Source organism: Dendronephthya gigantea, unplaced genomic scaffold (assembly GCF_004324835.1).
Source record: "Dendronephthya gigantea isolate DGI-Jeju-01 unplaced genomic scaffold, DenGig_1.0 000068F, whole genome shotgun sequence".
NCBI lineage: Eukaryota > Metazoa > Cnidaria > Anthozoa > Malacalcyonacea > Nephtheidae > Dendronephthya > Dendronephthya gigantea.
Window position 1 is genome coordinate 429,285 of NW_021163078.1, and position 27,060 is coordinate 456,344.

Below are 27,060 nucleotides of genomic sequence, written 5' to 3' on the forward strand. Positions count from 1 at the left end.
ATTTAAACTTTAAAAAGACTCTTCACCAGGCATTAATTCACTTGGCAGGCATTTTCAACTTGCTCTAATTATGATACGTACCCCAAGTAAATACTTTGAATTATAGTACTACTTGATTATATAGCCATCTACTAGGTCTAACTAGATTTAACTCCGCATAGCTGTATGAATCCTACAGCCTCATAAATTAACCAATTCAATTCTTGATCCTTGGTGATTTGAACAGCACTTGTTCAGAACTTGTTTTGAACAGAAAATGTATAACCATTTGTGGGGATATTTAATCTACTGGCTCTTTAATATCCCGCACAGATAGGCAATATATGTAATAGAGGCTGGCGATCTTGGAGTTAAGATTGAAAATTAATAAGTACATTGGAACACTCAAATTATACAAGAATGTAAATCATTCTTCAAACAAATAGGAGCACTTAAAAGGTTGAAGAAACTAAATCCTAAAAAAGTATTAGGAAGGTTTACTTTAAAACTATAATCCCAAGCATAGTGTACGGACTACGTTGGTGTGGTTCAATTGTTCCACATCATAATTATAATGTTCTGAAAAATAGAAATCATTATTAACCCATGCCTGCCCACTGGTATATAATCCTCCAAGAGAGGCAGTAAATGAAGAAAGTTTAAAACATGCAAACCACCAATTTCATATATTTATATGACAAGAGACTATTGACATTATTGCACAAGGAATATATCAATGATCAGTGTTTATTAAGAAAAAGACAAGCTGTAGATGAATAACAAGGAACAATACCAGTATGCAATTTAGTGTGGAAAGATTTAGAATGGAAATCGGAAGAAATAGTTTTAGGTATACATATATAGAGGCATGCAAGGAAATTTAATCGGAGCCCTCATAAAAATATCTAAACGCAGGCTCAAAATCATAAGAATCATAAGTTTGATGAATGATATGAAGATTAATTGAGGCTATCATTTTAAACAGGGACAGATCTAGAAGCTTAATTGCGGGGGGGGGTGCATATTCATATTATATTCGTCTTATGCTTGATTGATTTCTTTTGATAGCGATTGTTTTTCCCCTTTTTTAAACTTGAACACATATTAATATGCACCCCCCCCCCCAATTAAGCTTCTAGGTCCATGCCTGAGTTTAAAGAAATTAAGAGAGACCAATATACTTATTATATAATTCATTGTGAATGCATATAGATGTTGTTGTATGTTATTTAATATGTTCAGCAGGTCCACATAAGCTTTATATGGCTGCTATATCTGTATGACTGTATCTGTATGTATATGTAACATGTCAAGTCGGTACTGGGAAACCAGAAATGTTATTTTTACCATTATTACTTTGAAAAGCTTCCAGAAGGAACTTCTGGTTATAGCTCTATGAGACACTTGAAAAACTATTTTCAAGTAATTCTTCACTTTATTAAAATGCTCTATTGGAAGAAATTAATGATTCAATTCTTTTATGAATATACAACAACTCGTTCGGTTTTTACCAAGAAACGGATTTTTTTCTTGTCGGTATTTGCAAAGAAATTAATGGAAATCGCTGATGAATTACGTTCGGACCAGTCATAAGTTACATGCAAACCGAAATTGCTGAATATAACTATACCCTCATAGTGTGCAATTGTACGTTTATAGATGTTCCAGAAAACTCAGAATGTGCATCCATTGCAAAGTTACTGTCAATGATCACGGATTTCAAAGATGTAAATAAGCAAGTGGCTAGTATGAAAAAGGTACTTTTTACAGATGTCAATTACATACTTGAACCTTGTTTCCTTGCCTACCATGGCAAGAATTGAATTGATACAAATCACTCTAGGTGGCATAGGGGAATGGCAAACTAGCTAGGACAGTACCTGTGCAGTGTTGTACTTTAATATGGATTGTTATATGCCTCATCTCCGCTGCTAATTAAGGTGGCTAGTAATAGGGACAGTAATAGTCCACGGGTACCCGTATATATTAAGACATTACCCAGAGCAAATGACTGTCATTTGGTGCGTCTTAAGCAGTGGTTGTAACTTAGCCAAATGCACCACTCGCGATCTGTACCCACACTAGCGTTCTTCGTCCAAAGATAACTGTCTTTCCTGCTGTTGGATATTGTATTTTGGGAAACTTGAAAATTTAATTAGGAAGAAAATCTCGGTGCCTCAATTTTCAATATACACATTGAAATATAATCACAGGTCAAGACGCTATCTTTTCGAATTCACCTTGCATAATCTGTGGCATAATCACTAAAAGTCTATTTAGGTTTGAATAAAATGCATTATAGCGAATAACAAATAGGTTTTTTATTCTCGTCTTGAATGCCTATCGTATTCCATTTTCTCGTTTGTCTGTAAAAAAGTTGTGCTCGAGCACCTTGGAGAACAGCATTTTCCAGTGTTAATTTTTCGCGCGATTGTGCATGTCTTGAATACACTAGAAAATTAGAAATATGTAGATACAAACCTAGTATAACGTTCTACGCTACGAATTATTTCGCTACAAATTGTATGTTTTTGGCCTAGTTGCTTTGAAATCCCAATTGATATCTTTGTTTTTGAAGGCTATTGTTGAATGGAAGAAACTGTTACCAAACTCCATAAAGCCTGCATTATCAGGACTATTTATTAAAGTGTTATGCCATATGTTTATGCAATGTGATGCAAAAAACCCCTGCAGAAGAACTATAGCAAGGTAATGCTTTCCAGTGCTTTTTTAGTGTATGACGTATTATTGTTTGGAACGTCAATAAACTGATTTTATAACACACCATATATATTTTTTTAACGGAACTATGTAAATAAGAAACTGAATTATAACACTTTCAAATAACATCGAAAGTTCAAAGGATTTGCAAAGTTTGGTCCGGAATGTTGCAAAACTATGTAGTTCAAACTCCAACCAATATTTGGCAGATATTGTACGTATATTTTTCAACACATATATTTTTCAACATTTTCTAGTTTTATCAGTTTTTCGCACGTAATACAAAAACAAATACGACTATGCCTTTTGGTTTTTTACAAAAATTTGAAACAAATGAATTGATGAAGTTTGATTTCTGTAAATCAATTAGCGTTTAACATTCGTTGAGAAGTTTGAAATATTTCAAATTTATTGTTTATAGTTTTTTTCAAAGTTTACCTGACCGTGCACAGGAAGAGGCCTTGGAACAGCTTAACCAGATTATGTTAGAGACGTTTAACCGTCAGAGAAGTATTTCTGATAGAGCTGAAAAGGTATGAAACGGACAGACAGATATCACTCTACTTAAAATAAATTTCAACTAAACTGATTTGCTTAGACATTAATTATCGTGACTAATAATTCAATTAGAATGGTAACTTATTTGGCTCTGACGCGCAATTTTGTTTGAATTTCAATTTGATATATTTTGAACTTTATCTCAACTGGGCCTCTTTCAGAAATTTGGGGCCCAGGGCAATATAAGGGTGCTTTCCTTTATAGGGTAGAAACGGCCAGACCGGTCTGTTGTATTTCGGTACAGACAGATTACTGGTATTTTTAGTGTTTCAAGAACTCTGCATTCAAGTATATCGTTATTTACAAGTCAAAATATGATTGGTCAAACAATATTGGCCGCTTAAAAGCGGTTTTCCACTAGGCGAAATTTTTCGATTTTCTTTTCAACGGAATCCGCTACGGTCGAATTCTCACAATTGAAAAGAAAATCGAGCGAAAACTGATTTCGTTCGATGGAAAAATTCCACCTAGTGGTAAGCCGCCGTAAAGAAAAGCGCCCTAAATTACCTCGTTTGATCATGCAGTCTGCATGTGACGAAGAAAATCAGTTGTGATCATGAGAGCTTTTGCTCGTAACGTATATACCTTATCTTCCATCTTGTTTATTGAGCCTGTATTCTTTCCAGATAACGTATTACATTAACCTAATAGCTTAAATTAGATAACTATTTTCTTTAGAATTTTTGTATACCGATTTTTTTCACCTTATGCCGGTTTTCAACTAGGCTGAATTTTTCGACCGAACGGAATTTTTCGTCTGATATTCTTTTCAATTGTGAGAATTCGACCGTAGCGGATTCCCTTCACCTGTCACAACTGAAAAAAAAGTCGAGCGAAAAATTTCGTTCGATCGAAAAATCTCGCTTGGTGGAAAACCGCCTTTAAACTATAACAAACAAGTGACTACGATGTCATTCTGCGAGGGAATCTGGCAAAAACTAAATGTCCACTCTTGTTTGTATCTGTGTAGGTTGTTGAAAATGTAAATCTCAGGAAACATGTAGATACTATTTGCTCCTTGCTGGAAAATTTTCCATTAGGTAACTGGAGGTTCATACAAGATTGGTAATAAATGCATGCATAGTCATAAATAATAATAATTAAAACAATGAATGATATTTGGCAAAAAGAAAAAATTATCAAATAACGAGGTTTTGAAACAATAGAAAATCCGTTGTGATATAGCATGCGTTCGACAGATAAGAACCACGACCTCTAGGGCTTGAGGAAATAAAAAAACAACAAAAATTGAATTAAAAGTACGGGGTATATATTATTTTTGAAGCATTAAGCGAGCAGTTTCAATCGAAGTTGAATAGGCGCATTGAAATGACTTCCTGGTTTCTGTACATTCTGGATTTGTGACGATCACAGACTCAGTCGTATCTCATCGTACTCATCAACCACTCTCATGCATGAGGGTTATATGAAAAAGTGCAAAAATTCAATATTATAGGAGTTTTGATAGTAAAATGTGGTAATTTTTATATTTATGTAGGAGAAAGATGTGTGTCACTGAGCGTCAAAGAGGGTGAGCTTAAAAAATAAATCCTTTACCATGCAGTTGATAGTTTTAGCACATATATAGAATTAAAGTAATTCCGAAAAATGAAAGCATAATACAAATTTTATTCTTTATATTTCGAATCAAGATCGATTCAGCTTCAGCAGAATGGTTTAAGCAAATCTTGTAAACCATTCTGCTGAAGATGAATCGATCTTGATTCGAAATATACAGAATAAAATTTGTATTATATGCTTTCATTTTTCGGAATTACTTTAATTTAAAAAAAAAAAAAAATCAATTAAAAATTATGGGAACGTACCACTGAGTATTTTAATAAAATATAAAACAATAAAAACTCCGTAAAGAGTAAACATTTTCAAAAATATAATTTTCGACGTTTCGATCAAACTATAGATCAGGAAAAGATGATGACCATAGCTTAATAAAAAAAAGAAGATCGATTTTCTGATGATGGCTATACACTTTAGTCGAAACGTCGAAAATTATATTTTTCAATTACGTTTACTCTTTACGGGGTTCCATTGTTTTGTACTTTTAATCAATATGTATATATTATTTTATTTCCAATAAAACCAATGTTTTGTGGAGTCGAATATAAAAGTGACCGGTGCAGTATGCGACTCCAATGGCATAAGGGGTCGGTATCATCATACGATCCCGGACCAGTCAGTCTATTACACTTTGCATTCCTTTGCCTTTAATCCAAGTTAATTAGCCTTTCTCGCGGTGACGAATATGCCGCCATTTTTGGGGTACTTTTTTGTCAAAACCGTGAACTAAGACCTCTTCACGGCGACTGTCTTTAATTTTAGGCTGAATTTATTCTCAGAATGTTCTCTTGATTCTAACAAAACTAGTTTTTATGTTGCTATAATTTTTTTAAACCCGTTTGATAAAATTGAAAATACCCCAAAAACGTCATCGTGAGAAAGGCAAATTTCTTGTCACAATTGAATATAGTTGTTTCCGTCGTTGAAAAATAAAAAATAGCCACAATTATACGCCATTCAAGCGTCAAAGTCACCAAGTATTTATCGCCCTAAGTTTGTGACCTATTTTTTCCTCTTCTGTTAAATAAGATATATTGTCGCAATCATAAATTTTGTTGCTGTTTGTCATATATAATTTTATTATTTTTCTTAGTACTGAGCTTTCTGGTTGTGGCACTGGAGTGTCAAGTTGTCACAGAAAGGTTAGTCACAAGTTTAAGAAAATTAAAGGTAGCTAACCTAAAATGGCGGATATTGTCATCGCAAAATGGGCGAGTAATGTACTATATTATTATATACCACTTGTCAAAGTTTGGTGTTCGTAGCATTTCATTGATCGAGAGCGAATCACGCGAGAGTGACGAAATTTTAACCTTCATCACGTGCTGCGCACCTGGACGTGCGACCTTTGGACTGTTTATCCATTTCAAATTATGTCTTTTATGAATAGATATTTCGTTGTTTACCTTGTAGTTTGGTTTTTCTTTGACAAGTGGTATATAATAAAAAACTTATTCACCGAGAACTCAGACAGCATTATGTTTTGTGGCCCATCGACCATCCACATTTCACTATCTTTTTCGTTATGGTCAATCGGTAAACGTGAATTAATTTTGTTTTCAAAATAAAAATGTTCATCCTCTATCTTTTCGTTATGGTCAATCGGTCAACGTGAATTAAGTTACCGAAATTCGTCCTTGACAAAGATCAATCTGATCAGCATATTTCAAGTTCATAAAATACAGTGTATTCGGAACCTCGCCTGTTTAATTTCGGATTTGCGGATCATGCAGTTAAAAAGTTGCACTGGAGAGTGGAGTGTGTATTCTTGTTCAACATGCCTAATGATAATATTCTTGTGTGTTTACATGGTGACATTAATAAGTGAATTAGTTTTTAGGTATACCACTTAAGTATTTAATTCTGCAAAGCTTTCGGTCCGTTAATACATACGTGGTGTACCTACAAGCTAATTTACTTATGCCTAATGATGTTTGTGTTTTTTCAAGTCTCGTTGGAACCCCCACGTTGCAAACTGCCGCCATGTTGGATTGTCTTGTTACAATTAAAGCCACGATCAACGTTCTTCAAAAATGTAAAGATTTTTTAGCCGAATTGTTAAGGAAAGATGACGCATTGAACTCATTTCTTCAACGATTTGCCAAAGTAATTTTTGGTGTCCTCAAAAATGGTAAGATTGGCATTTGATTGATAATGTAGCCAGATGATCTATTATTGACGAGGAGCATTTTCCGTCTTCGCCACATATTTATTCATGATTTTGGAAGTTCACAACAATTTTCATCCTACAGACAGATTTCCACCGTACAAAAACTTGCACTTTTGTTATGTCAAGTCTTTTGAGCTCTACATATTTTTTTAGCAAAGTGTTGAATGAGTTATGTTGTTAAACAAGATATGAAGTATTAGCAAAACGAAGTTTATCTTTATGAACCAAGGCCGAGGCTAACTGCTAATTGCAAGAGGCTTCAGTTGATAATTCTCCATATCATGTGATATAGTAATTCTCCATATCATATTTATCCCCCCATTTTATTATTATGGATATTCAACTTTCGTGCAATTCAGCGGATTGTCAGTGTCTATACATCCCTCTATACCTTATAGCGCAGATTGATATATATTTGATTTTGACTAATATGTTTTGTACAATATATAGCAGTAGCTATACTGGCGACGCGAGATATAAATTCAGTACACTGTGATCTTTTTTATATTCATTAAAACAGATGTTTTCTTTCCTGACTGTCGTAGTGCTGCTGGTATGGCATTCCCGTTGGTCGTAAGAACGAGCACAACTCAAGATTTGGTTGTTCAATGTGTGAGTATATACATCGTTTTAACAAAAAACTATACGAGGTCATTATAGATTCTTGATAAGTTTTCTAAAAAAATACACCTTTGGAACAGGCTTCATGGGGTAGAATTGGATTGCCTGACTACTTTTGGAAATTTTGATTTACGAATATGAATTTTTCCTTTAGATCGTGTGTCTGTTTTTTCCGTCTTACATGACGATTGAGAAACTTTCTGCTGATAAAACTCTCTCAAATAATTTGATACTCAACGGTTTTGAACCACAAGATATCACCGGTACGTAAATAGTTATTAGAATGATTTATTTTTGTCTTTGGCTATATCTGTATATAAATGGTTGCTCATATAGAATAGAACGTGAGACCGTGTGAAAGATCATGTACTAAAAGTTGAACATAGTTCCACGAGTCAGACGCGAGTATAGTATATATGCGTGCACACGATACACACGAGTTTAATACAAGTGGAAAACCTTCTAAGTAACCGCTGCTAAAACGTCTGCGTTTAGATTTATTCTCTCCAGCGTTTATTAGTCTTGTTTAAAAAAAAATAATGCCACAGTTAAGTCGCTTGTATTTGCAATGTGACAAACTGTCAACGGAATCTTAATACGTTTTTGCGTTTATTCGGTGCAGTATTAAAATTACAAATTATCTCAAGGTGAAAGGGCGTTTTAATTTAACCGCCTTGTTTTTTGCCATTAGATATGAGTGGTTTCTCCTATCTAAGCATCTGTCATGGTGTAATTACTATGTTGACGAGGGACTCCCTGGTGACACAACAGAAGGTATCTCTTTTGACAAGTTAAAAATTCCTTTTCTATATAGTTTTCTCATCTTTCAGCTTGAGTAACTCGTCGCTAAAAGTAAATATATTTACCAAAAGTCAGAGTTGCAAAAAAGCTGCGGGTACGCGGGTACCACCCGGAGGAAGGTTTGCTTTGAATGAGATTTGTGAGGAAGGTTCGAAGTCGAACACTCTAATTCATCACATGCATGTACCAAAAAACCAAATATTTCTATATGCATTGCCACTTGACAGTAACGTAACGTCATTTTGAGGAAGGTTTTCAAAACTTGAAATCCTGCCGAAGGAAGGTTGAACTCTTTTTGCAACTCTGCCAAAAGTTGTATTTCGTAAAAACTGCGATATAAAAAATACCTTAATTGCTACCACAAGTAGATACTGAATTTAAACTTACGTATAAGTAAAGCAACAAAGTAAACTTACTTCGTTATACTAGCTAAAATTGATATATTTTACATAGTTTATTCACTGTGCGGCTGCAGAAATGGCGGGAAATCTTTTACTTGATGTATTATTTCCAGAAATAACATCGTTATGTCTAAGGCGAGTAATGATAATCAAGCCGTAATTATATTGTCTATGAGACATCTTCTTTTTGAACCAATTGTTTTAAATTTGAGAAAAGTCCTTTTGTTTAGAAACCTGTTATCTAAGATTAGTCGTTTAATTTATATAGAAAATATTTTTATACTTTGTTATAGGCTGAAAGACTCGAGTACGGTCGTAGCTCTACGAACATTAGCCTACTGGACTATGGAAGTCAGGTACAACTGCTCTCAGCTCTCGCTGTTTGTAATTTTTAGAGTTTTGTGCAAGTTCAAAATCAAGCAATAGTCAATAGTTTATCATAATGACGTCAAAAACAGAATGTAAATGTCACACTAATTTGATTGGCTCCACAGAACTATAACGATTTGATCAGATTTTCCACGTTTTAGGTCATTGTGAAAATGGTCTATTACTTAGTACGAGACTTAATAGCTTTTAATTAAAGTCTCACAGATGATTTTAAATGCAAAGTAATGTAATAATGTATATCACTTGGGTGACTAAAAACAAAAAAGTGTGTCACTTTTGACAGTCAAAATATCAAGCAAGACACAGGTTGAGACTGTGAATTTTCGACTTTATTTTAAAGTCGTCTTCAGACAGAATGAAAAAGTCACTTTACAGTCTCAACCTGCATGTGTCTTGTTTGATTCATATTTTGACAATTTTACAGTCTCAAGATGTCTTGTTTATTCGGAATTTGTTTTTTACTTTACTTTTTTAAATTGTCTGGTCATGGTTTTTGTGTTAGCCACTGACGGTCACTGAATTATCAAGTTCAGCTCTAAAACCTGGCTGAAATTCACATTATAATGATTTCTCGCCTATGATCTTTTAAGTCGGCTCTTTTTCTATTGGCTGATTTTCACTTAGTCGTAAATTGTCGTGAGCATGTCAAGATGGTCCAGTGTGTTGTCTGCATGCATGGTTTGAAAAATTTACATTTGGACCATTTTACATCGGTAAAACGACTTGTTCACGACAATGACTAAGTAAAAGCTAGCCCTTAAGGCTAATTTCCACTCCGGAAAACGAGCAGCGGATCGGATCGGATCGGAACGAAAGATAATCCGCGCGTGCGCCGTCTGTTGAAATTTTTGGCTCATATTGATCCGAAAGCGTCCGAGACCGGAAAAAAAAGGTTCAAATAGTTTTAACTTTTTTTGATCCCATCCGAAATCACCTCATGGATCGGACCAGCTCGGAAAAAAATCGATCCGATCCGCTGCTCGTTTTCCGGAGTGGAAATTAGCCTTTATAGTATATGTTTGCAAATGACAAATGTCATATGAACGGATATAAATGTGTAGTTGCTGAACCACTTATGTATGTATATGAAGCATTGACCCGAGCAAAAGAGTCTACGGTCTTGGTTGAGGCATTGTTCATCTGATCCAGTTTTTCTTGATAGGAAATGCGTCTCAGATTCCACTGTGGAAGACTGCTTTAAACGCCGCATGCGTGAAAACTCTGACATCATCCAGAAATTGCTAAATTTAGTATGGAACTTTTGGGATCATCCACTGGAGGTACGATTACCCGGATATAAAGAAATCAATATTGCGTTACAACTGACGTTTTCTTCCACGAACCATGCGCAAATTCGTACTTCCATTTTAAGGCGATGCGGTACCACACACGAGAAATATTCGATAATGCCATTAATATACACATTAATGGTGCTGGGAATGGTAAGCTCATGTTAATATTTATGCATCGTTTTTTGGCCAATCTGAAATACTTGATATAATTTTCATTGTTGATTTTGCACTTATTCGTCATGAGGTATAAATAAAATGGTTGCATTTCGTTGAGTTGCCGTAGAAATATGCGTGTTTTATTTTTACGGCCGTTCAACGTTTATAATTTCATCATTGGTGATATTTCTACTTCTCTTCAAACTCTTGCATGGGCAAAGATACTATACATGTGGAATAACTTGCCGAGGAATATGGCAAGAATATTTATAAAATAACATGTATATATAACGTGTGTTCTGATTGATCGAAGCCCGTGTTTGGATCAGGCCATCCATGCATTCGCGTATGGAAATCAAACTTTGAAACACTACCTTGTTGTTGATATTTTATAAAACAATACTTGATGATTTCCGTGTTTTGATGGCCTGATCCAAGTATTTTGTGTAAGATCACTCCAATCTATTCCCTGTGAGATTTCTTCGCTGAGTTCAAACGGAAGCAGCTTTGTTTGTGAAATGACATTTGGAGCAGTTATTGATTTCAAATAGACCGATAGCAATGCTACCACTCCAAACATCTAATTTTATATATTACGGTTGTTCTTCGAGAACATTCACTTTTGATTCTCAGCGCGCTATAAATGGGCAATTATTGTTTTTCAAGATTGTAACCACTTGTGAATTCGGCAAAGACACTTATAAATTGTTATTGTGTTTTAGAACCGGCGTGCGATCCATTCATAGCAGACTTGTCGAAGAAATTATGTGAAGTAAACATGTTCGTACGCGGAAAGTATGGTCCTCTGTGTTGTCTACTTGATGTGGTTGGTGCTCAAGCTATGTTGGAAATTCACCCAAGTATCCCTAAAGATGTCATGACAGTGATGAGTGATCAGACCGTAGTACCCCATGTAAGGAGTGAAAATTTGCACGAACTACAATAGCAATCGTATTATGTCATAAAATGTTTCCATCTGTTTGTACATTTTAAGCGTTCTAGCTGTTACACTGTCTAATTTTTGTTGCAACCTGCAATTCAATTCTACTTTTAAAAAATGTAAATTAGTAAAGAGTCTTCAAAAAATAATATAAGTGTAAGAAACGTCCGTGAAGTGGAGTATACTCAGACGTTTCGCAGTTGCAAAATTTATCTCTGAAAAGTAGAATATATTGCAAGTTGCATGAAAAATTGCATCGTGTAACAGGGCGTTAAGTTAGTTAGCTCATTTGATAATCAGGTTTTGTTAATTATTTCATAGGCAATGGAGTTTGCTGAGAGGATGTTCATCAGTCACCTTCAACAAATATCAAAAACATCTCCAGACTATTTAACTGATTGGTTTGAGGTAACAAAGTCTGGATTTTCTGATGTAACGAGCCGTTTGTTATTTGATTAAATCTCGTAAAGAAAATTAATCCAATTTAAAATATTTGCGTATCTATTCCAGTTGTGGGTGGTTCCTGCTCTGCGTAGTTTGTCATCAAGTGAAAAGCATGTGAGAAAGCACATTGCCGAGGTAAACTATGTCACAAAATTGTCTGCATGCACATAAATAGGTCCTGAGAGCACTTCCATTCGTGAACCCGCTTTTCCAGAAATCAAACGGAAATCTCACCGTGACGGTAAGACCCCATTTTTGTGAAAAGTCTCAACACTCAACACCTGGCATAATTTTGTCCTTAAAAGTGAAACGAAAAAAATAGATCTGTTTCACTTAAATTTTCTTTATGTAATTTTCTATAACATTACCAGGGGTGGATCCAGCACTAGTGCACTAATTTGCATGACACGAGAAAACTGCTAAAAATAACCACTTTGTTTTGTAATGCAAATTTGTGTACCAGTGCTGGATCCACCCCTGAATATTTTATTCCTAGTATTATGTTCCATCGTTGTTAAAATGTTGTCCGGAATGTTTGGGTCACATCATAAAAAGGCTGCACGCGTCAGAACCGTCTTCTGAAGGTTTGTATTCTATGAGCAAATAATTTTACACTCGATGATGATAGAATGCCGCAGAACTGCTTAAACTTGCTTTCGAATCACCAATAAATGCAGGCGCCTTTCTTCTTACGATTTTCATTGAAGGATAATTTGAAATTATCGTCTAGATCGGGCAGGAAAGTTTCTCTAGTGTGTTTAACGAGAACTAAATGGTTTGAATACGAGAGGAACTATCTTGTTTCCCAAGTGGAAAATTATCCGGCAGACCTGATCGGACGATAGCCAATCTGATAACAGAAATTTTTCTAGCTTGCCTGATCCGGAGGGTAATTTAAGTGGAGACCAATGTTTATGGTATGCTCGGTCATTCTCAGACCTCGTTCTTATTAAAGTCACTAGCCTGCAAGGCTAGTGGCGGCGGTCCCTGGCAGGCGCCGCTGGCAGGAAGTCCCTAAAATCGGGCAAGGCGACGATGTATTTTTGTTCGCAGGTGACGAGGAAGATTTATTCAAAATAACAAAGGACTTTAGTCTTTATTCTCCCGTGATCACCAACAGTAACCATCGCCGCTTGTCTGTGACCAATGAGAATAACGCTTTAAGCCGCCATCCCGTCTATATATTGCCCCGCCAGTCCAACTGAGTATTGATAATACTACCGATTTTCGTTAGACTTTGACTTCTCTCTGACAAGCACGACGTTTACTATTTTGATATTTATAGATGAGTTCATTTTGGACAACGTTCGCTGTCTTGCGACAAGTCTCAAGACTGCCAGACATCTTGGCTTGCTACCAAAAGCTGATATACTTTCCGAAGACGAAAGCACATCTAGTGATCTCTGGCTAGGATCTGTCTCTTTGGCTGTTTTAGAAAGAGGTTTATGTCATTTGGATGATGAGGTGATTATTATGTTATTTTAGTTTAGGAAATTCTGAAGCCTTCAATTTTCCGCATATTTTTCTATTACCATTGTTATTTTGTACCGTTCGTCTTTGTGCAAATATCCGCGGTATTCTTGAGGTGGACCTCTTCTAAGATAAGACAACAATGTCCAGGCAATATTATTTTTCCGTTGTGGTCTGGGTTTGTACCCTGATTGCCAGAGATTCGATACACTAGTATCCCCCCTTTAAAGGAAACCCGAAAGGCAATATCACCAAAGACAGATCAAATGTCCCAACTTCCAAGCAACCAGTGATTTTAAATACATTGTTGAAAATGATTTTTTTCTTTCATTTTCATTCAATTATAAAATAATTTTTGCAATGTTTCTTGTTTTATTATTATTAGATCCGCTCGGACATATTAGGTTTGATATGTGACAGCGTCCGGACCACAGAACCTCTTACTGCTCAAGATCTTGAGCTGTTAAGAAAATTCTATCCCGTCAATATGAACAGTCAGTCCCCGTCGTTTCGCCAACGTGTCATTGCAATGACAAAAAAGGTTTGTGTGAATCTGGTCGTACAAGAACAAACTCCCTTTTTTATGTCTTTATGAACCTGGCATTTTGCTATAGTTGTATCACTGATACCTCTGATACAATTTCATTTTTCCCTGACCAATAATTTTAATTTTTAATTTTAATAATTATGCCTCTATCGACATCTCTATGTTTTTCCAAAAGACAATTCAGTATTAAATATTACATATTTATTAAACTATTAAAAAGTTTGTTAGATAAATCCCAGTTCCCATTAATGCTGTCATTTCCTATGTAGATTAGGTGTTCCTAGATTAGATGTTCTAATTTTACCTTAAAGTCGTTCACCAAAGTTGCTTCCTTTACTGCACTTCACATGGAACATATTCCAGTATTAATCACCCTCTGCTTGAAAAATGCACACTGTTACCAAGCTTGTAACTTACGTATGTAAAAGATTTCTTCCTGATCTCGAGAAACGGAAAAAACCATCTTCACAATTCGATATTCCATTATGATTTTAAACGTTTCAATCAAATCTCAACGAGCACAGCGTTCTGTGTCAGAGCTTATAAAAAAGCTAGGTTTCAGATTGCGATAGCAATTGGCAAAAATGTTCAGTATTTCTATTCGAAGACTTGAATATCAGTGATAACACTATAACCTCAATGCAATGCATATTAACCAATGACGTCCTAATACAACGTATTAATTGTTATTATACATTACTTCAGTTGTTCATTCGTGTGAGAGATGGCGGTCGATCATGGAACAGAAAGTTATTTGAAGCAAATCCTGTTAAATCGGACATTTTGACTACGCAAGTTAAACTTTACATTGTGAGTACAGCTTAATCAAGACTCCAGTATGTACTTGAAAATTTCACGTTGCTGTAGAGAATAGAAGGGGTAACATCCCTTTCCAAACCATCGAGATGCGAATCTTTTCCCCAAAAGTATGACCACCAACAAAAGATAAGGCCGCAAACGGACAGCACAACCTAACCTGTTTAGCATAATTTCTTACATTTTTCTTCTTATTTTCTTCATATGATGAGTGTGCCAACAAAGTCACTTTTTCCTTATATAAGTCAATTCGGTCATTACGCTCCAAACTTTGGTGGTAACTTTTTTTTACAATTGTAAATTAAAGAGTAACTTGCACCTTGCCATTATAATAGCAATACAAATGTTCGGGAAAGTATTGTCTGGAAATTTATAATCCGCATGTAGCCAGTTATTTCGTATTTCTAGGAATTTCTCGAATGGTTCGCAAAGCTTCAATTTCAATCATTATTTCCCGGAGCCTCATTTGCTAGAAGAACCACAGCTCTGCAAAATCTTCAATTGTTCATACAAATTTTTCCTAATAATGAAGAAGGTGAGCAGTGGAAATAATTCAGTCTTTATTCTGGATTTTATTAAATTAATAATGAAACACCAAAGAAATTTAATTGCTTGTTCGTATCACTTATAAACTTTGCTATAGTATCTAATATAATGTTTTTTGAATATTTGCACATATGAAATTCTCTTTATGTAAGATCATATCCAATTCATTTTAATTTAATTTTAGATAAGTTCGCTATTTTCGATGGTTATAGAATATTCAACTCACAAACTGTCCATGTTTTACTGGCTTGCATCACTGACTCGTACGATATCAATAAACAAATGGCATTTGATTTACTTGTTGCCTGTCCAACCTCCATTCAACCATTCCAGGTATAAACACATTCTACTTTGAAGAATTTTCTTTTTTGAATAATCACAGTGATTGTCTTAATGATTTATAGAAACAAAATGTGTGGTATACTAGGACTCCCGCTGACACTTGTGTCTGGTTTTTCCTTGTGATTTTGTCTTTACCATGTCCTAAGCGACGATATATTGTCTTCACATCACCAAAGTGAAGCTTGGTAGTAAAGACAGAAGCATAAGGAAAACCCGCATAAGTGCCGAGGTTGACTTAGGGTGGTAACGTTAGCAACGCATTGTGGAACTGTTGTGGGCGTCTCCTATACTGGAATTGCGTAAGGGCTAATAAAAGTTCCGAACTGACTGATTCAGTTTATCATAAAATGACTTAGTATTACCAAATCAAATCTGTCAAAAAAGAAGAAAACGCTTGATCATAACCCAATGCACGACTGCATAGCCAAAGATTGAATCTCTTTTAATTTTTTCTATCGCCAAAAGAGAAATTTGAAAATGATGCTGCGCATTTTTGTCATTTTATCGCTTGGTAAACGAGCATGGATTGCACTATGTACACCACAATTGCATAAAGGTAAAAAATTCGATTTCTTTTGTAGAATACTGATTATATCCTGAAGTGGATGACAACAGCAACGCAGTATGCAATCAGCCCTAAAGCAATCAACGTCAGCACTGCAGCTTTCATGTTTAAAATACTTATCCGGAAGTCATCGTACAGAATAGATTTACCTCTTAATTTAGAACAATACCAAAGAACAAGTGATCCACTTTTATTGACCCCCGCTATTTCTCAAGGAAGCTGTGCTTACTCTGATGGTGTTAATAAAAGCAGCGACGAAGAATCCTCGATGATGCCTTCCGCATATCAACTTAACCTAGTCGACAACAAAGAAGAAACAACTCTCCCATATGCCCAGGCTTTCCGACTTCTTTCTCAGTTTGTGATGGTTTTAAAATATCAGGTCGAGGTGGCCCGCAAGAGCTTACTTCGAGCTGCGTTTGAAGCTCCTATTCATGGCCTACTTTACTGCATACGGGAAGTCTTATGTGATCTAGATCTAAGGTGAGATAAATTGTACGTATTTAATAATTGCATTATAAATTGTATTTTATGCTACGTATAGCTTTGTTGTATGCGGTTGGGACAGTTCATGTCATTCTTCTCAGCGATATGGGTTCGGATGCTATGATACAGTGTGTATATAGCTTTGTTCAAGCCTTTTTAGAGGAAAAGTAGGGAGCAGAGGGTAATTTGCCCGGGCCGTGTATACTGTGGGGAACGGTAGCAGAACCCCGCAGAAAAAGACGTCTGGGCTGTTTGTTCTATTAATATATCCAAATTAACTTAGAACTTTTAACAAGTCATTTTTTCCATATTTTTACAATTAGTGTTATCTCTGGGGACACGAAGTGGCAAGCTTTAGTTTCAGCTATTTTACAAGCATGCTATGATGTTACTAGTGTCGTTTCACCTGTGGTAACGAATTCTTCACCTGAAGGAAATCTTTGTGACAATGGTAACTACGTGCATATACATTAATTTCGTATTTATATACACTAGAACAAATATCCTGGAAATCCTTCATCAAAATGCCATTTAATTTTAAAATGAAAATTTAAGCCCGGCAAACGACTTTTAAAAAAGGCATAAAATAGTTTAGAATAGGTTGCGTCATTTCAAAACAAGGATGATTAATACACCAGGCGGAAAGCGCACTTCAAAACCGAAATCAACTCAAAACAAATTAGACTATAAATCGTCTACCTAAGTTAGCCCGCAATCATTTTTGTTAGGCTTTTTATCCTTTTAAACCAAAGCGGTATAACGACCTATGTCAATATAGGCTATAGCAATTGCCAATTTAGGGAAAAGGATGAAAGAAAGGTTCGTTATATCGAGGTCTTAAATTTACCGTTGATTGTGACTCCCGAAATTGTTTTTGTACTTTTTTGTAGGAAAATCTCTCTGAAACCCTGAAAAAGTTGATTTATTTTGATTTTTCGTTTTGGTCCGTTCTCTTTCTTGTTTTTTTCTTATGGCGTATATGCGTAATTGTCTTTACTTCGTTAGATCACATGGTGGATGGAGAAAGCCCCGAGGTGGCTGAAAGTTTCGCACCAAAGGCTCAAATACTATTGGTTTGCTGCTGGAGGGCAATGAAAGAGGTTTCCCTCCTACTTGGGGAAATAACAAAACGTGCAACAGTTAAGGAGAAAGATCAAAGCTATGGTTTGCTTACTTTTGTTCAGGTTGGTAAACAAGTCAACTCACTTTTAGGATATACCTGCGGCCTGTTTTAAAAACTTTAATTGTGCAGTTAATAATTTCGAAGTGTGTTGTATAACCATATTCCTCGGAGGGTTAGGGTACGCTGTCAAACCCACCAAGGTGTGTTTTCAGAAAAAAGTGTTCTAATTTACACACCGTAATGTGCAACGAAGGTGTGTTACCGTACACACGAAGCCGTGTTTTCTGAAAGCCTGTAGAAGGGTTTGCGCAAACTATATACACACCATGGCGTGCAATTGCGCACGTTTTAATTGTTGTGCGGTTAAACACACCTTGGTATGTAATTCTGCACACCTGTTTTTAGTGTGTGCCTGCTGTTTTTCTCACTTATCTCCATGTTCTAGTTTGAGGAAATTGGAGAACTTTTCACCAACATATTACTGACATCAAAACATAGGGGAGCTTATGAACTGGCACACGAGGGGTTTGTGAAACTTTGTCACATGTTATGGAGGTATGATATGCATCTTTATGTTTGTCACCGTATACAAATACTTAAATTGCGTAGCCTACTCACAGAGCTAACTTCTAGTTTTAGAAAGAAAGTGTAAACTAGTTTACTCCATTTTGGTTTGCCTTGCTTGCTCAAAAATGGCCTTATCTATAATGAACTGAGTATCGTGTTGATCAAATCGTTTAGATGTGAACAAAAAGAGATCCAACGTCTTCCTGAAGTCTTCCTTAAAAGACTTCTTGCTGACATTTCTTCTGACAATCCTGCGCCATGGTTGTGTGGCACAAGAAGAAGCGCTGGATTACCATTTTTCTTCAAGGTAATTCAGCATTCAAATACAATTTGTCTACATTGCTAACCTGACGAGGTTTTTTAGAAATTCGAATGCATATACATATGTTGCATGTGCTAGCCGCATCTATTCTTGCAGCGGTTTATTTTTTAAAACTGTTGAAAACAATATTGCAGCTTGTCCGATTAAACATTTTGCCCGAATGATCCAGATCGCCCCCAACTGCTGCTAGAAATTTTTTTGTGTAATTAAAAACCATAAAATAAAACTCTTCAGGCAATTGTTACAACAGAGCCAAACACAACTGGAAAGTACTGTTTTAAATCTGTTATGAGAGGTAGCTATGAATATATTAAAAATTTATTCATTCACCGTTGATTAGAAGCTGCATTAAACTACTGGCAATTACCTATCTTTTGTTAACTTATTTTATAATTTCATGTTTTTCACTTCCCTTCTTACTGGGCGCTATAATGATTTTTGACCATTTTAAAATTAATAAACCACGGAATTTCTTATTGCCAATTGACCGTTGTAAAAACGTGTGAAACGAAGAACCATGCAGAAAAGACATTATAATCAAACTAGGATCGTTTAAGAAGTGTAAAGTTTATCTACGTAACTAGGTTGTACCAAAGGTTAGTTTAACAGCAATTTTGTAGTTAAGTAACTATAAAAAACAAATTTAGGCGGATATAGCGCTGTGTAAACGGAACTTTATAGTGTCTGGGGTTTTATAGCTCAAATCTGGAGTGCGCGATATAATATGCTGAGTTGGCTTGTTTTATATTTAAACAAATATTTTGCTAAAAAAAAGGCTGGGAGTTACTCTTTGAGGTCTGACAGTCAAAGTCAGATAAGAAAGTGGTCGCATCCACACGACTCGACACGATACTATTTAAACCGATTACTCTCTGTCCCCAAAACACAAAGAAAACGTGTCTCGCGTGTCTCCTAACAATGTACGGAGTCATTGCACCGCCTCATATGCCGTGCATTAGTCAACGTGGTTGCCGGACAAGGGTTATAGGGAGTGAGCTTGCGAAAGCGTTTACGACAGAATGTGTTACAGATAGTGTTTAGAAATAAAAATTTGTCCGAAAAAGTGCCTGGTATAGTTTACTTTACCTATATCTTAATCTTGACAGTATATATCTCAATTGTTAAACTACACTTCGTATAGTAAACTATAAAATTACCTAATCTGTTTTCAAGCGAATTTATTTATTCTCTCCTAGAACTTTTGATGACAGCAGCAAAGCCTGTCAATACTGAAGATTCAGACAATGATACAACATTACCTCAGGTTCGTTTTTAGATACCACCATGCAGTAAAATTAGGACAAGTCATCCCATGTTTACTATATTGTCCTCAAATTTTTCCTCGGCCGTCTTGCCTCTGGTTTAGCTTCTGAATGCCAAATTTTCATACAAAGATATTCTACGCATCACATAATAATTATGTCCTCTTTGGATTATTTTATTTTATCTATTACCTAACTGATTTTTTTATATTGACATTACACGTCCAGGTTCACGCAAGGAACATTCTACGTGCTCTTTACAAGGAGACTAAATTAGGAGAAGATGTTTTTCCCTACGTGTCTGACGGTGTTAAAGTTGCAGTAGAAGGATTTCTCTCCAAAAGTTGGGCTGTACGTTATTTCGATAACTTTCGTTTTAACTTTACTTTTTCGTAATTCATGGTCCAACGGAAGTTCAACGGTTTATTTACTGTTCTTTTTCATTCTCTCTTACCTTTCTAAGGTTCGCAACTGCTCCACTTTGCTCTTCAGTGCACTGGTTAACAGGATATTTGGACCTCAAAGCTTTCAAGAAGAGAAACGTCGACAAGGGTGTGTAATGCGATAGTAACTAAATTAACGAAGTACGATTGGGGGTGTTAGGCTTGTGGAGACGCCACGTTGATCATTGTTCAACATATACATCATGCATATACCTGTCTTAACCTTTTTCGCTAAATTTAATGGAGGGATGTGCCGCAGGCTGTGACCACGCCCTTTTCCAAATAGGTGTGGTCCAAGATTGCAGCTCCCTTTTTCACGGGCCTGAAATCTATTTTCATGTCATCGTATTGTATTCTGTTAAAGGATGACTGGTCGAGAATTCTTTTCAAGATTTCCATCATTGCATTCATTTCTAATTGAACAACTTGAAATTTCTCTGAAACATGCTGACAGGTAAGTCACTGCTGTAAGACATTGCTGAATGAACTAGAAATACATTTACCCACAGAATGCATTTTGTTCCGATGTTCAAAAATTAATAATAAAATTAATCCCCTTTTTTTGTAAACAAGGTATTTCAATCTTTTCGAATCCTGATTTAATGAGAAGCTTTGTTTACGAAACCGCGCGTTTTAATTTAATTATGAATTTTTGAACTTCGGAACAAACTTGCGAAATTTTGAATATATGTGTGTTTGTGTATTGTGAATAATTGTGAACGAAGTTGTGAATATATGTGTGCTGTGGTCCACCCTACTGTAATATTGCTTACGCCCTGTTATATAAAAGAAATATTTTCCGTTAAATCAGCCCTCGAACGGTCGGCGTTAGATCATATCGAACTAACGTACATGACGTCATAAATTTTGCAATAACGGAAGTATAATAACAGAAGTCTTAATGAATGATGATACATTTATAAATGTACACGAAAGTGTAAATGTCTGTTACCCTCATACCCAGTATAGGAGTGATCATATACTTATGTAATAGTATCTCTGGCTTTACCTTAATTACGGTTAGGGTTAGGGTTATTGAAAATTTTATGAAGTCATGTACGTTAGTTCGATATGATCTAACGCCGACCCCCTCGACCGGCCCTCGTTTGAATTTGGGAAAAAAAAACCGCCACACGGGCGTTGTGTTTCCACACAATTTATCGTTTTCTCATCACAATGTCCATTGTTTGTGTAACTGCATATCAGCAGGAAAAAGATATTATTTTTTTATCAAAACACATGAAAACATGATATATACATTCTAAAATTTTCAGTTCACGAAATAAGCCGCTAATATTAACTTATTATCAATGATTATTATGCACTTTAAAGCACATTACCCCTTAATTGTAATCGTTCGGTGATATATTATCCTCAATCACACATTCGAGATCTAAATGCTCACTTTTCGTTTCTTAGTGAGAGCATTTCATCTGTGCATTTGCATCCAAGTCTTTACCCAGTTCTTCTTCTCTTGTCTCGTCTTCATCCTTCAGCAATGGATGGCAATGACTCCACTCTTAATATGGCCGCTTTTATACCATATGTTTTAAGGTGAGTGTTTGAAAAACGGATAAAAAATGTGTATCTTGTTGCGTGCAAGGTTTGAAAAAATGCCATTTGTATTCCAACTTTTCACGAATTTTAGCAGCGTCTCGTGAGGCACCTGCTTAGCTGGCTGCGTACAGACTAAAACTCGAAAGAACTACGGGCACAACCATGCATGCATTGTTCTTTGTAAAAAGATTACTGTAGTCCCGGCCAGTTTTCCCGTGTAGGCATAAAATAATGACATAGCTTGAATGGCCATTCGGTGGTGTAAAGTGTGCTAATTTCTTTATAGAAAAATATGTAATAAACTGGCTAGTAGGCGCGGCAACTGCCCCAGTATAGCGTGTTTATTTGCCAAAGAATGACATCGGCTGGTTAGGAAGATGGCGAAACACATTCGTACTATGCGTAATTCCGACTCAAATATAGAATTTCACATTTTCCACTGTCTGGGCTTACTTGTCTGTTTTCTGTGTTACCTATATACTCAGCGACGCGATGACTAACGGCCGAGTTAACCAACAATTTGAAACAGGGAACGATAGTCATTGCATTTTCTTCCTTTTCAGGTGCTCAAGGAGTTGTGTTCTAAAAACTCGTGCTATAGCGGCACGCGCAATTGTACCTCTCGTGTCAGGCGCGGCCTTACAAGATGTGGTGAAAGATCTCGTTCAAAGTTTACCAGAAACACCAGAAGAAAGGTTGGTGTAACATATTTTAGGTAACATGACGTAAATTATGTTTCCAGAGGAATGCCCGCTGCAAATACTTCTACAACGTGATTATTATAATAACGCTTGGTGTACACGGTGCAACAATTTCGTATTCGATTTTTCTGAAAATTTTCTTCCCAAAATTCTAAGATAATCGATCTACATTAACTAAACAAATTTTCCAGAAAGCCGTGGCGAAACGACGTCTCGGATTTTATATTCTTCTCTGATATATGATGTATGCGGACTCGTCCACAGTCGTTATTTCACAAATTTACTATATTTTAGGACTATTTATACTATATTTATTTACTATATTTTAGGACTATATTACAAATTTACTATATTTTATACTGTATTCCATTTTTTCGAAGGATAAAACAGAATCATCTCCATGGTTGTCTGTTGCAGGTGAGGTTTTGTCAAAACTCAACAAAACTTCTATTTACAAAGCAAACAATAAATTAGATCCAATCCTAGTAAATCGGGTTTGGTATTGAGCCAGACGCAAAGGCGGCAATTTTTGTCGTACAAGAGTTGTGTGCGCCTGCAATTTCGAAACCAGAGCCCGCGATCCATAGGGGGAAGCGGGCTCTGGTTTCGGGATTGTGCGCCTGGCTGTCAGTAACACAAGTAATTTTTGAGGTTTCAGTGGGTTCTGTGCATGTGCAGTGAATCCACAAGATTGTTAAAGGTGAATTTTCATTTTTTCAATAGATTATAGATGAATCCATGCTTGTTTTTTATAAATTATGTTTTAGCAATTACTATTTTCTTTTAGATAAGAGAACTTTTACACGGCGCTTCTGTTAATATGTCTCTTTCAAACCGAACTAAAAAAGACATTTTCACGACCATCGCTCCATTGTTAGCGAAACCTATTTGGCTCGCATCAAAGTATGCTTAAAATATAATATTAATTAAGTATGCTTAAAATAAAATATAATAAGGCAAATTATATTCACTGATCGTTGCTCCCAAAATATCCCGTTAATAGTCGCACCTTACTGGAATGGGTCGAATTATTTTGAAAGTTTCATACTCCCAGCATAACATTTTCACTACACCCAGCGTGGACTTCTTATAAACACCCTTTTGACAATAAGGTCTACAGGGTACATATTCACCAATCTTGATATTCACCAAAACAATTACTAAGAAAATGCTATATAGAAATCTCGCTTAAAGAGACGACAGGGGAACATAGTAGATCTAAATACAGAAGGTCTTAAATAATTTCCTATGCATGCATGACTGGAAAACATAGTCCAAACTTCGAAATATGATTAAAAATTAATTAGGTTTTCATCATTACTATTTTCATTAAAGAAAAGTTTCCCTATATGAAGAAAGATGTCTTAAATAAATTTGCAATGTCATTATTTTTCTTCTAGACATAATCAATGTGATATTAGCCGGGCTGTGTTTCTCTCCATCGTACGCTTGTTTATAGATGATCAAACCTGGTTTTCTAGTGAATCACACACAGACCAACTCGACTCGGACATTTCAGAGGCTTTCCTCCCTTCACTTGAGACAGCTATTGAGGAAGTTTTATGGAATGAAAACGTGACAAAAGTGATCTTTCCCACTGGGAGAACGCTTGTTGAAGAAGAGATTGCTCGAATTGCGTTACATCCTCATTATAACAGTTCGTTAACACATGACCGCATGTCAAGAAAAAAAGTTGTTTCCCGTATTATGGCATTTTTGTCCATGCCGGCGTACGAAGTGAAAATTGTTGCATTGGAAGTCTTATACAAACTATTTTCAAAAGATACTGGAATGTTATTGGGCAAAGAAAACAGCGATGTAATTGTAAATGGTTTGCTGATACACATGCTCGATTCCAAAATGAAAGGAGAATGCTTAGCGATGGTAAGTATTGTTTTCACTGCCTAGGTCACTAGTGATGTGGTAAAATTCGTAATGTCAGAGTTAAAACGTCTGGGGTGAGTGTTATTACAATGAGGGTGATTCGAACGTGTTGATTAGAGTGCTACTGGTACATTCCAAATGGACGACTTGCGCTTTAGACTAATTTCTTACCTCGGCGATAAAAAGGACATTTTCTGAAAGAGCTTACTAAAATAAGTAATACTGCCAAGTTCGACTGCGAATTGTTGTAAAATACGGAAAATATAGCCATGCGAAGTTGTCGATTTTTGTATACTTTTGTATTACGACCGGAAGTTTGTAACTAACTTAGTCACACATTTCCGCACGTAATACAAAAGTATACAAAATTTGCCAACTTCGCATGGCTATATTTTTCGTATTTTACAACAATTCGCAGTCAAACTTGGCAGTATTACTAATTTAAGTAAGATCTTTCTAGCTAGGGTGATTTATTTTCCTCTAGTTACTTCGATCAAAAGTTAGTTTGAAGCGCAAGTCGTCCATTGCTAGACAGGCTAGATCTAATTGAGCAATCTAGTCCTCCTATATTTGGGTCTGGTCGCATTAGGGTATCATATTTTTCATCCTATAGTATAGGTAGATTGTTTATTTTTTGTTGTAGCTGTATAAATGCCTTTCCCTTGTGGCTCAGTCATTGAGGTTTCCATGGGCACTAAATTCCAATCGTGTGGTGGAATTTCACGAGGTAAATTATTATTTAAATGTTTTCGCCATGTTCACAACCGTGGAACAGCTTCATATCAGTGTATTATTGCTATTTCTTAAGGCCTGGAGTAACATTGTGCAATCTTTCAAGACCATGAATCACAGGTTAGTCAATGATTGAATTTAAAGAATTTAAGTTTACAGAAATTATGAAAAAAAACTATCTATATAAAAAAACGATTAATTTAGCAGTAAATTTTAGAATTTTAATTTTAATTAAACTGTAATAATAATCCCGACAGCCCGATTCTAAATCGAATAAATAGCAGTACGATTTCAGGTAACAGGTATAACGTTATCTGAGGCAACTCAACTACTTGGTGACTTTATTTTAGATCAGATGTTATGTGTTCACTTCTGCATTTCTCCTGCGTTCTTATTAGTGGAATTCGTCAAGAGACCTTGAACAAGGTATTCTTTCGTTAAAAAACCATTTAATACCAGCAGACATGTACTCCGAAGAACAGACGTTTACCGTGAAAGTGTCATTGTCAAACCAGAGTCATTGTGATATCATACTTTGAAATAGAGTCGAAATATCACTGACGCTATAAACTTGCAGTCTCTTCCCAAGCTTAAATCCTATGTTTATACAGTTAAGATGGTTGTGCTTTGATGGAGTATCTGTTTTTTCCTTTTAAGGCATCCTTTTTCCCGCTTTTCTTTCTTTTTCTTGTAAACGATCTTCAAAAAGTAAAACGTCCCTTCAGTGATCACCCCGAGGTAGTGGGCTTGTGGTATATGAAAGGATAATAGGGGTTCTGTAATCGTGCATGTTATAGATTTCACTCTGTAATTAAAATTCCAAAAAAACTTTTAACAATCCGTTCTTATGTAGAGCCAAAATGAAGATTTTGGTCAAATGGTAAAAGATTTGGTTTCATTTATTGAAATGTGCACTGAAAATGAGGAGGATGAAATTTTAAGATTGGCTGTTGCTCAGGTGCTTGGCTCTGGAAATGTTACATTTATTTTGGTTGAACCTCTTCTTGGATATGGTGAGTATTTTCTTGCTTTTCTAATCCTAAGAATGTACTGCATGCGATCCCTTTTAAGTAGTGCAATAATAGAAGTAGCAATCGTCCATTTGGTGTTTTTTTAACATAAGTTCAAATTGGTTAAATTGATTGGTTAAATGCCAACGCACACTAGAGGTTTCTGCTTTGCAGAATATTGAAAGCTCAATCGTGTCCGGTGAACATTTTATAGTTTTTTTTTTGTCGCTCGTAGCTCTGCTTCGCGCCAGGGTCAAGATAATACACTCCCTTTCTAATTAGGCATGTAAGGTGGGGTGTGGGTGAATTTGTTGTAATTCAACAATCGTGTAAACAAAATTCGATTAGAAGCTATTCAAAATTCTATGGCAGCTCTCTAATTTCCTAAAAAATGCCGGACATTATTTATTGCATTTTTAAATTTTTTTGTCCTATCTATTCTAAAGCATCCTCCCCCACAGTGAAAAGCATGCATATTTAAAAAGCGAAAGTTCTTATGCAGCCTCGTTTACACTACACTCGATTTATTGGCACGGCGCGGCTAAAATGGGTATCCGTGCCCATTTTATCTCTGCTTGGCCTTTGTTTAGTTAAATAAATTGCGTGTAGTGTAAACTGGGCTTACATGTTCTTCTC

At 35.8% G+C, this 27,060-nt stretch overlaps 1 protein-coding gene across 1 annotated transcript in view; it reads left to right on the top strand.

Moving 5' to 3' along the window:
- The window catches only part of LOC114531083 (thyroid adenoma-associated protein homolog), a 28,661-nt gene that overhangs the window by 673 nt on the left and 928 nt on the right, over positions 1-27,060 (top strand). Inside the window, exons 2-43 of the mRNA XM_028552726.1 lie at positions 1,639-1,736; positions 2,558-2,688; positions 3,122-3,233; positions 4,229-4,298; positions 4,757-4,789; positions 5,930-5,978; positions 6,786-6,967; positions 7,527-7,618; positions 7,782-7,890; positions 8,319-8,401; positions 8,882-8,964; positions 9,123-9,185; positions 10,382-10,499; positions 10,592-10,661; positions 11,390-11,580; positions 11,929-12,015; positions 12,118-12,186; positions 12,548-12,635; positions 13,337-13,515; positions 13,907-14,062; positions 14,774-14,878; positions 15,293-15,419; positions 15,615-15,763; positions 16,354-16,820; positions 17,147-17,274; positions 17,829-18,007; positions 18,392-18,501; positions 18,688-18,820; positions 19,070-19,130; positions 20,032-20,099; positions 20,326-20,448; positions 20,561-20,649; positions 20,905-20,994; positions 21,960-22,094; positions 22,661-22,792; positions 23,179-23,215; positions 23,586-23,701; positions 24,199-24,682; positions 25,326-25,409; positions 25,491-25,534; positions 25,765-25,840; positions 26,268-26,427. Coding sequence (XP_028408527.1) covers positions 1,639-1,736; positions 2,558-2,688; positions 3,122-3,233; positions 4,229-4,298; positions 4,757-4,789; positions 5,930-5,978; positions 6,786-6,967; positions 7,527-7,618; positions 7,782-7,890; positions 8,319-8,401; positions 8,882-8,964; positions 9,123-9,185; positions 10,382-10,499; positions 10,592-10,661; positions 11,390-11,580; positions 11,929-12,015; positions 12,118-12,186; positions 12,548-12,635; positions 13,337-13,515; positions 13,907-14,062; positions 14,774-14,878; positions 15,293-15,419; positions 15,615-15,763; positions 16,354-16,820; positions 17,147-17,274; positions 17,829-18,007; positions 18,392-18,501; positions 18,688-18,820; positions 19,070-19,130; positions 20,032-20,099; positions 20,326-20,448; positions 20,561-20,649; positions 20,905-20,994; positions 21,960-22,094; positions 22,661-22,792; positions 23,179-23,215; positions 23,586-23,701; positions 24,199-24,682; positions 25,326-25,409; positions 25,491-25,534; positions 25,765-25,840; positions 26,268-26,427 — 5,160 coding nt within the window. The remainder of the gene's footprint in view (positions 1-1,638; positions 1,737-2,557; positions 2,689-3,121; positions 3,234-4,228; positions 4,299-4,756; positions 4,790-5,929; positions 5,979-6,785; positions 6,968-7,526; positions 7,619-7,781; positions 7,891-8,318; positions 8,402-8,881; positions 8,965-9,122; positions 9,186-10,381; positions 10,500-10,591; positions 10,662-11,389; positions 11,581-11,928; positions 12,016-12,117; positions 12,187-12,547; positions 12,636-13,336; positions 13,516-13,906; positions 14,063-14,773; positions 14,879-15,292; positions 15,420-15,614; positions 15,764-16,353; positions 16,821-17,146; positions 17,275-17,828; positions 18,008-18,391; positions 18,502-18,687; positions 18,821-19,069; positions 19,131-20,031; positions 20,100-20,325; positions 20,449-20,560; positions 20,650-20,904; positions 20,995-21,959; positions 22,095-22,660; positions 22,793-23,178; positions 23,216-23,585; positions 23,702-24,198; positions 24,683-25,325; positions 25,410-25,490; positions 25,535-25,764; positions 25,841-26,267; positions 26,428-27,060) is intronic.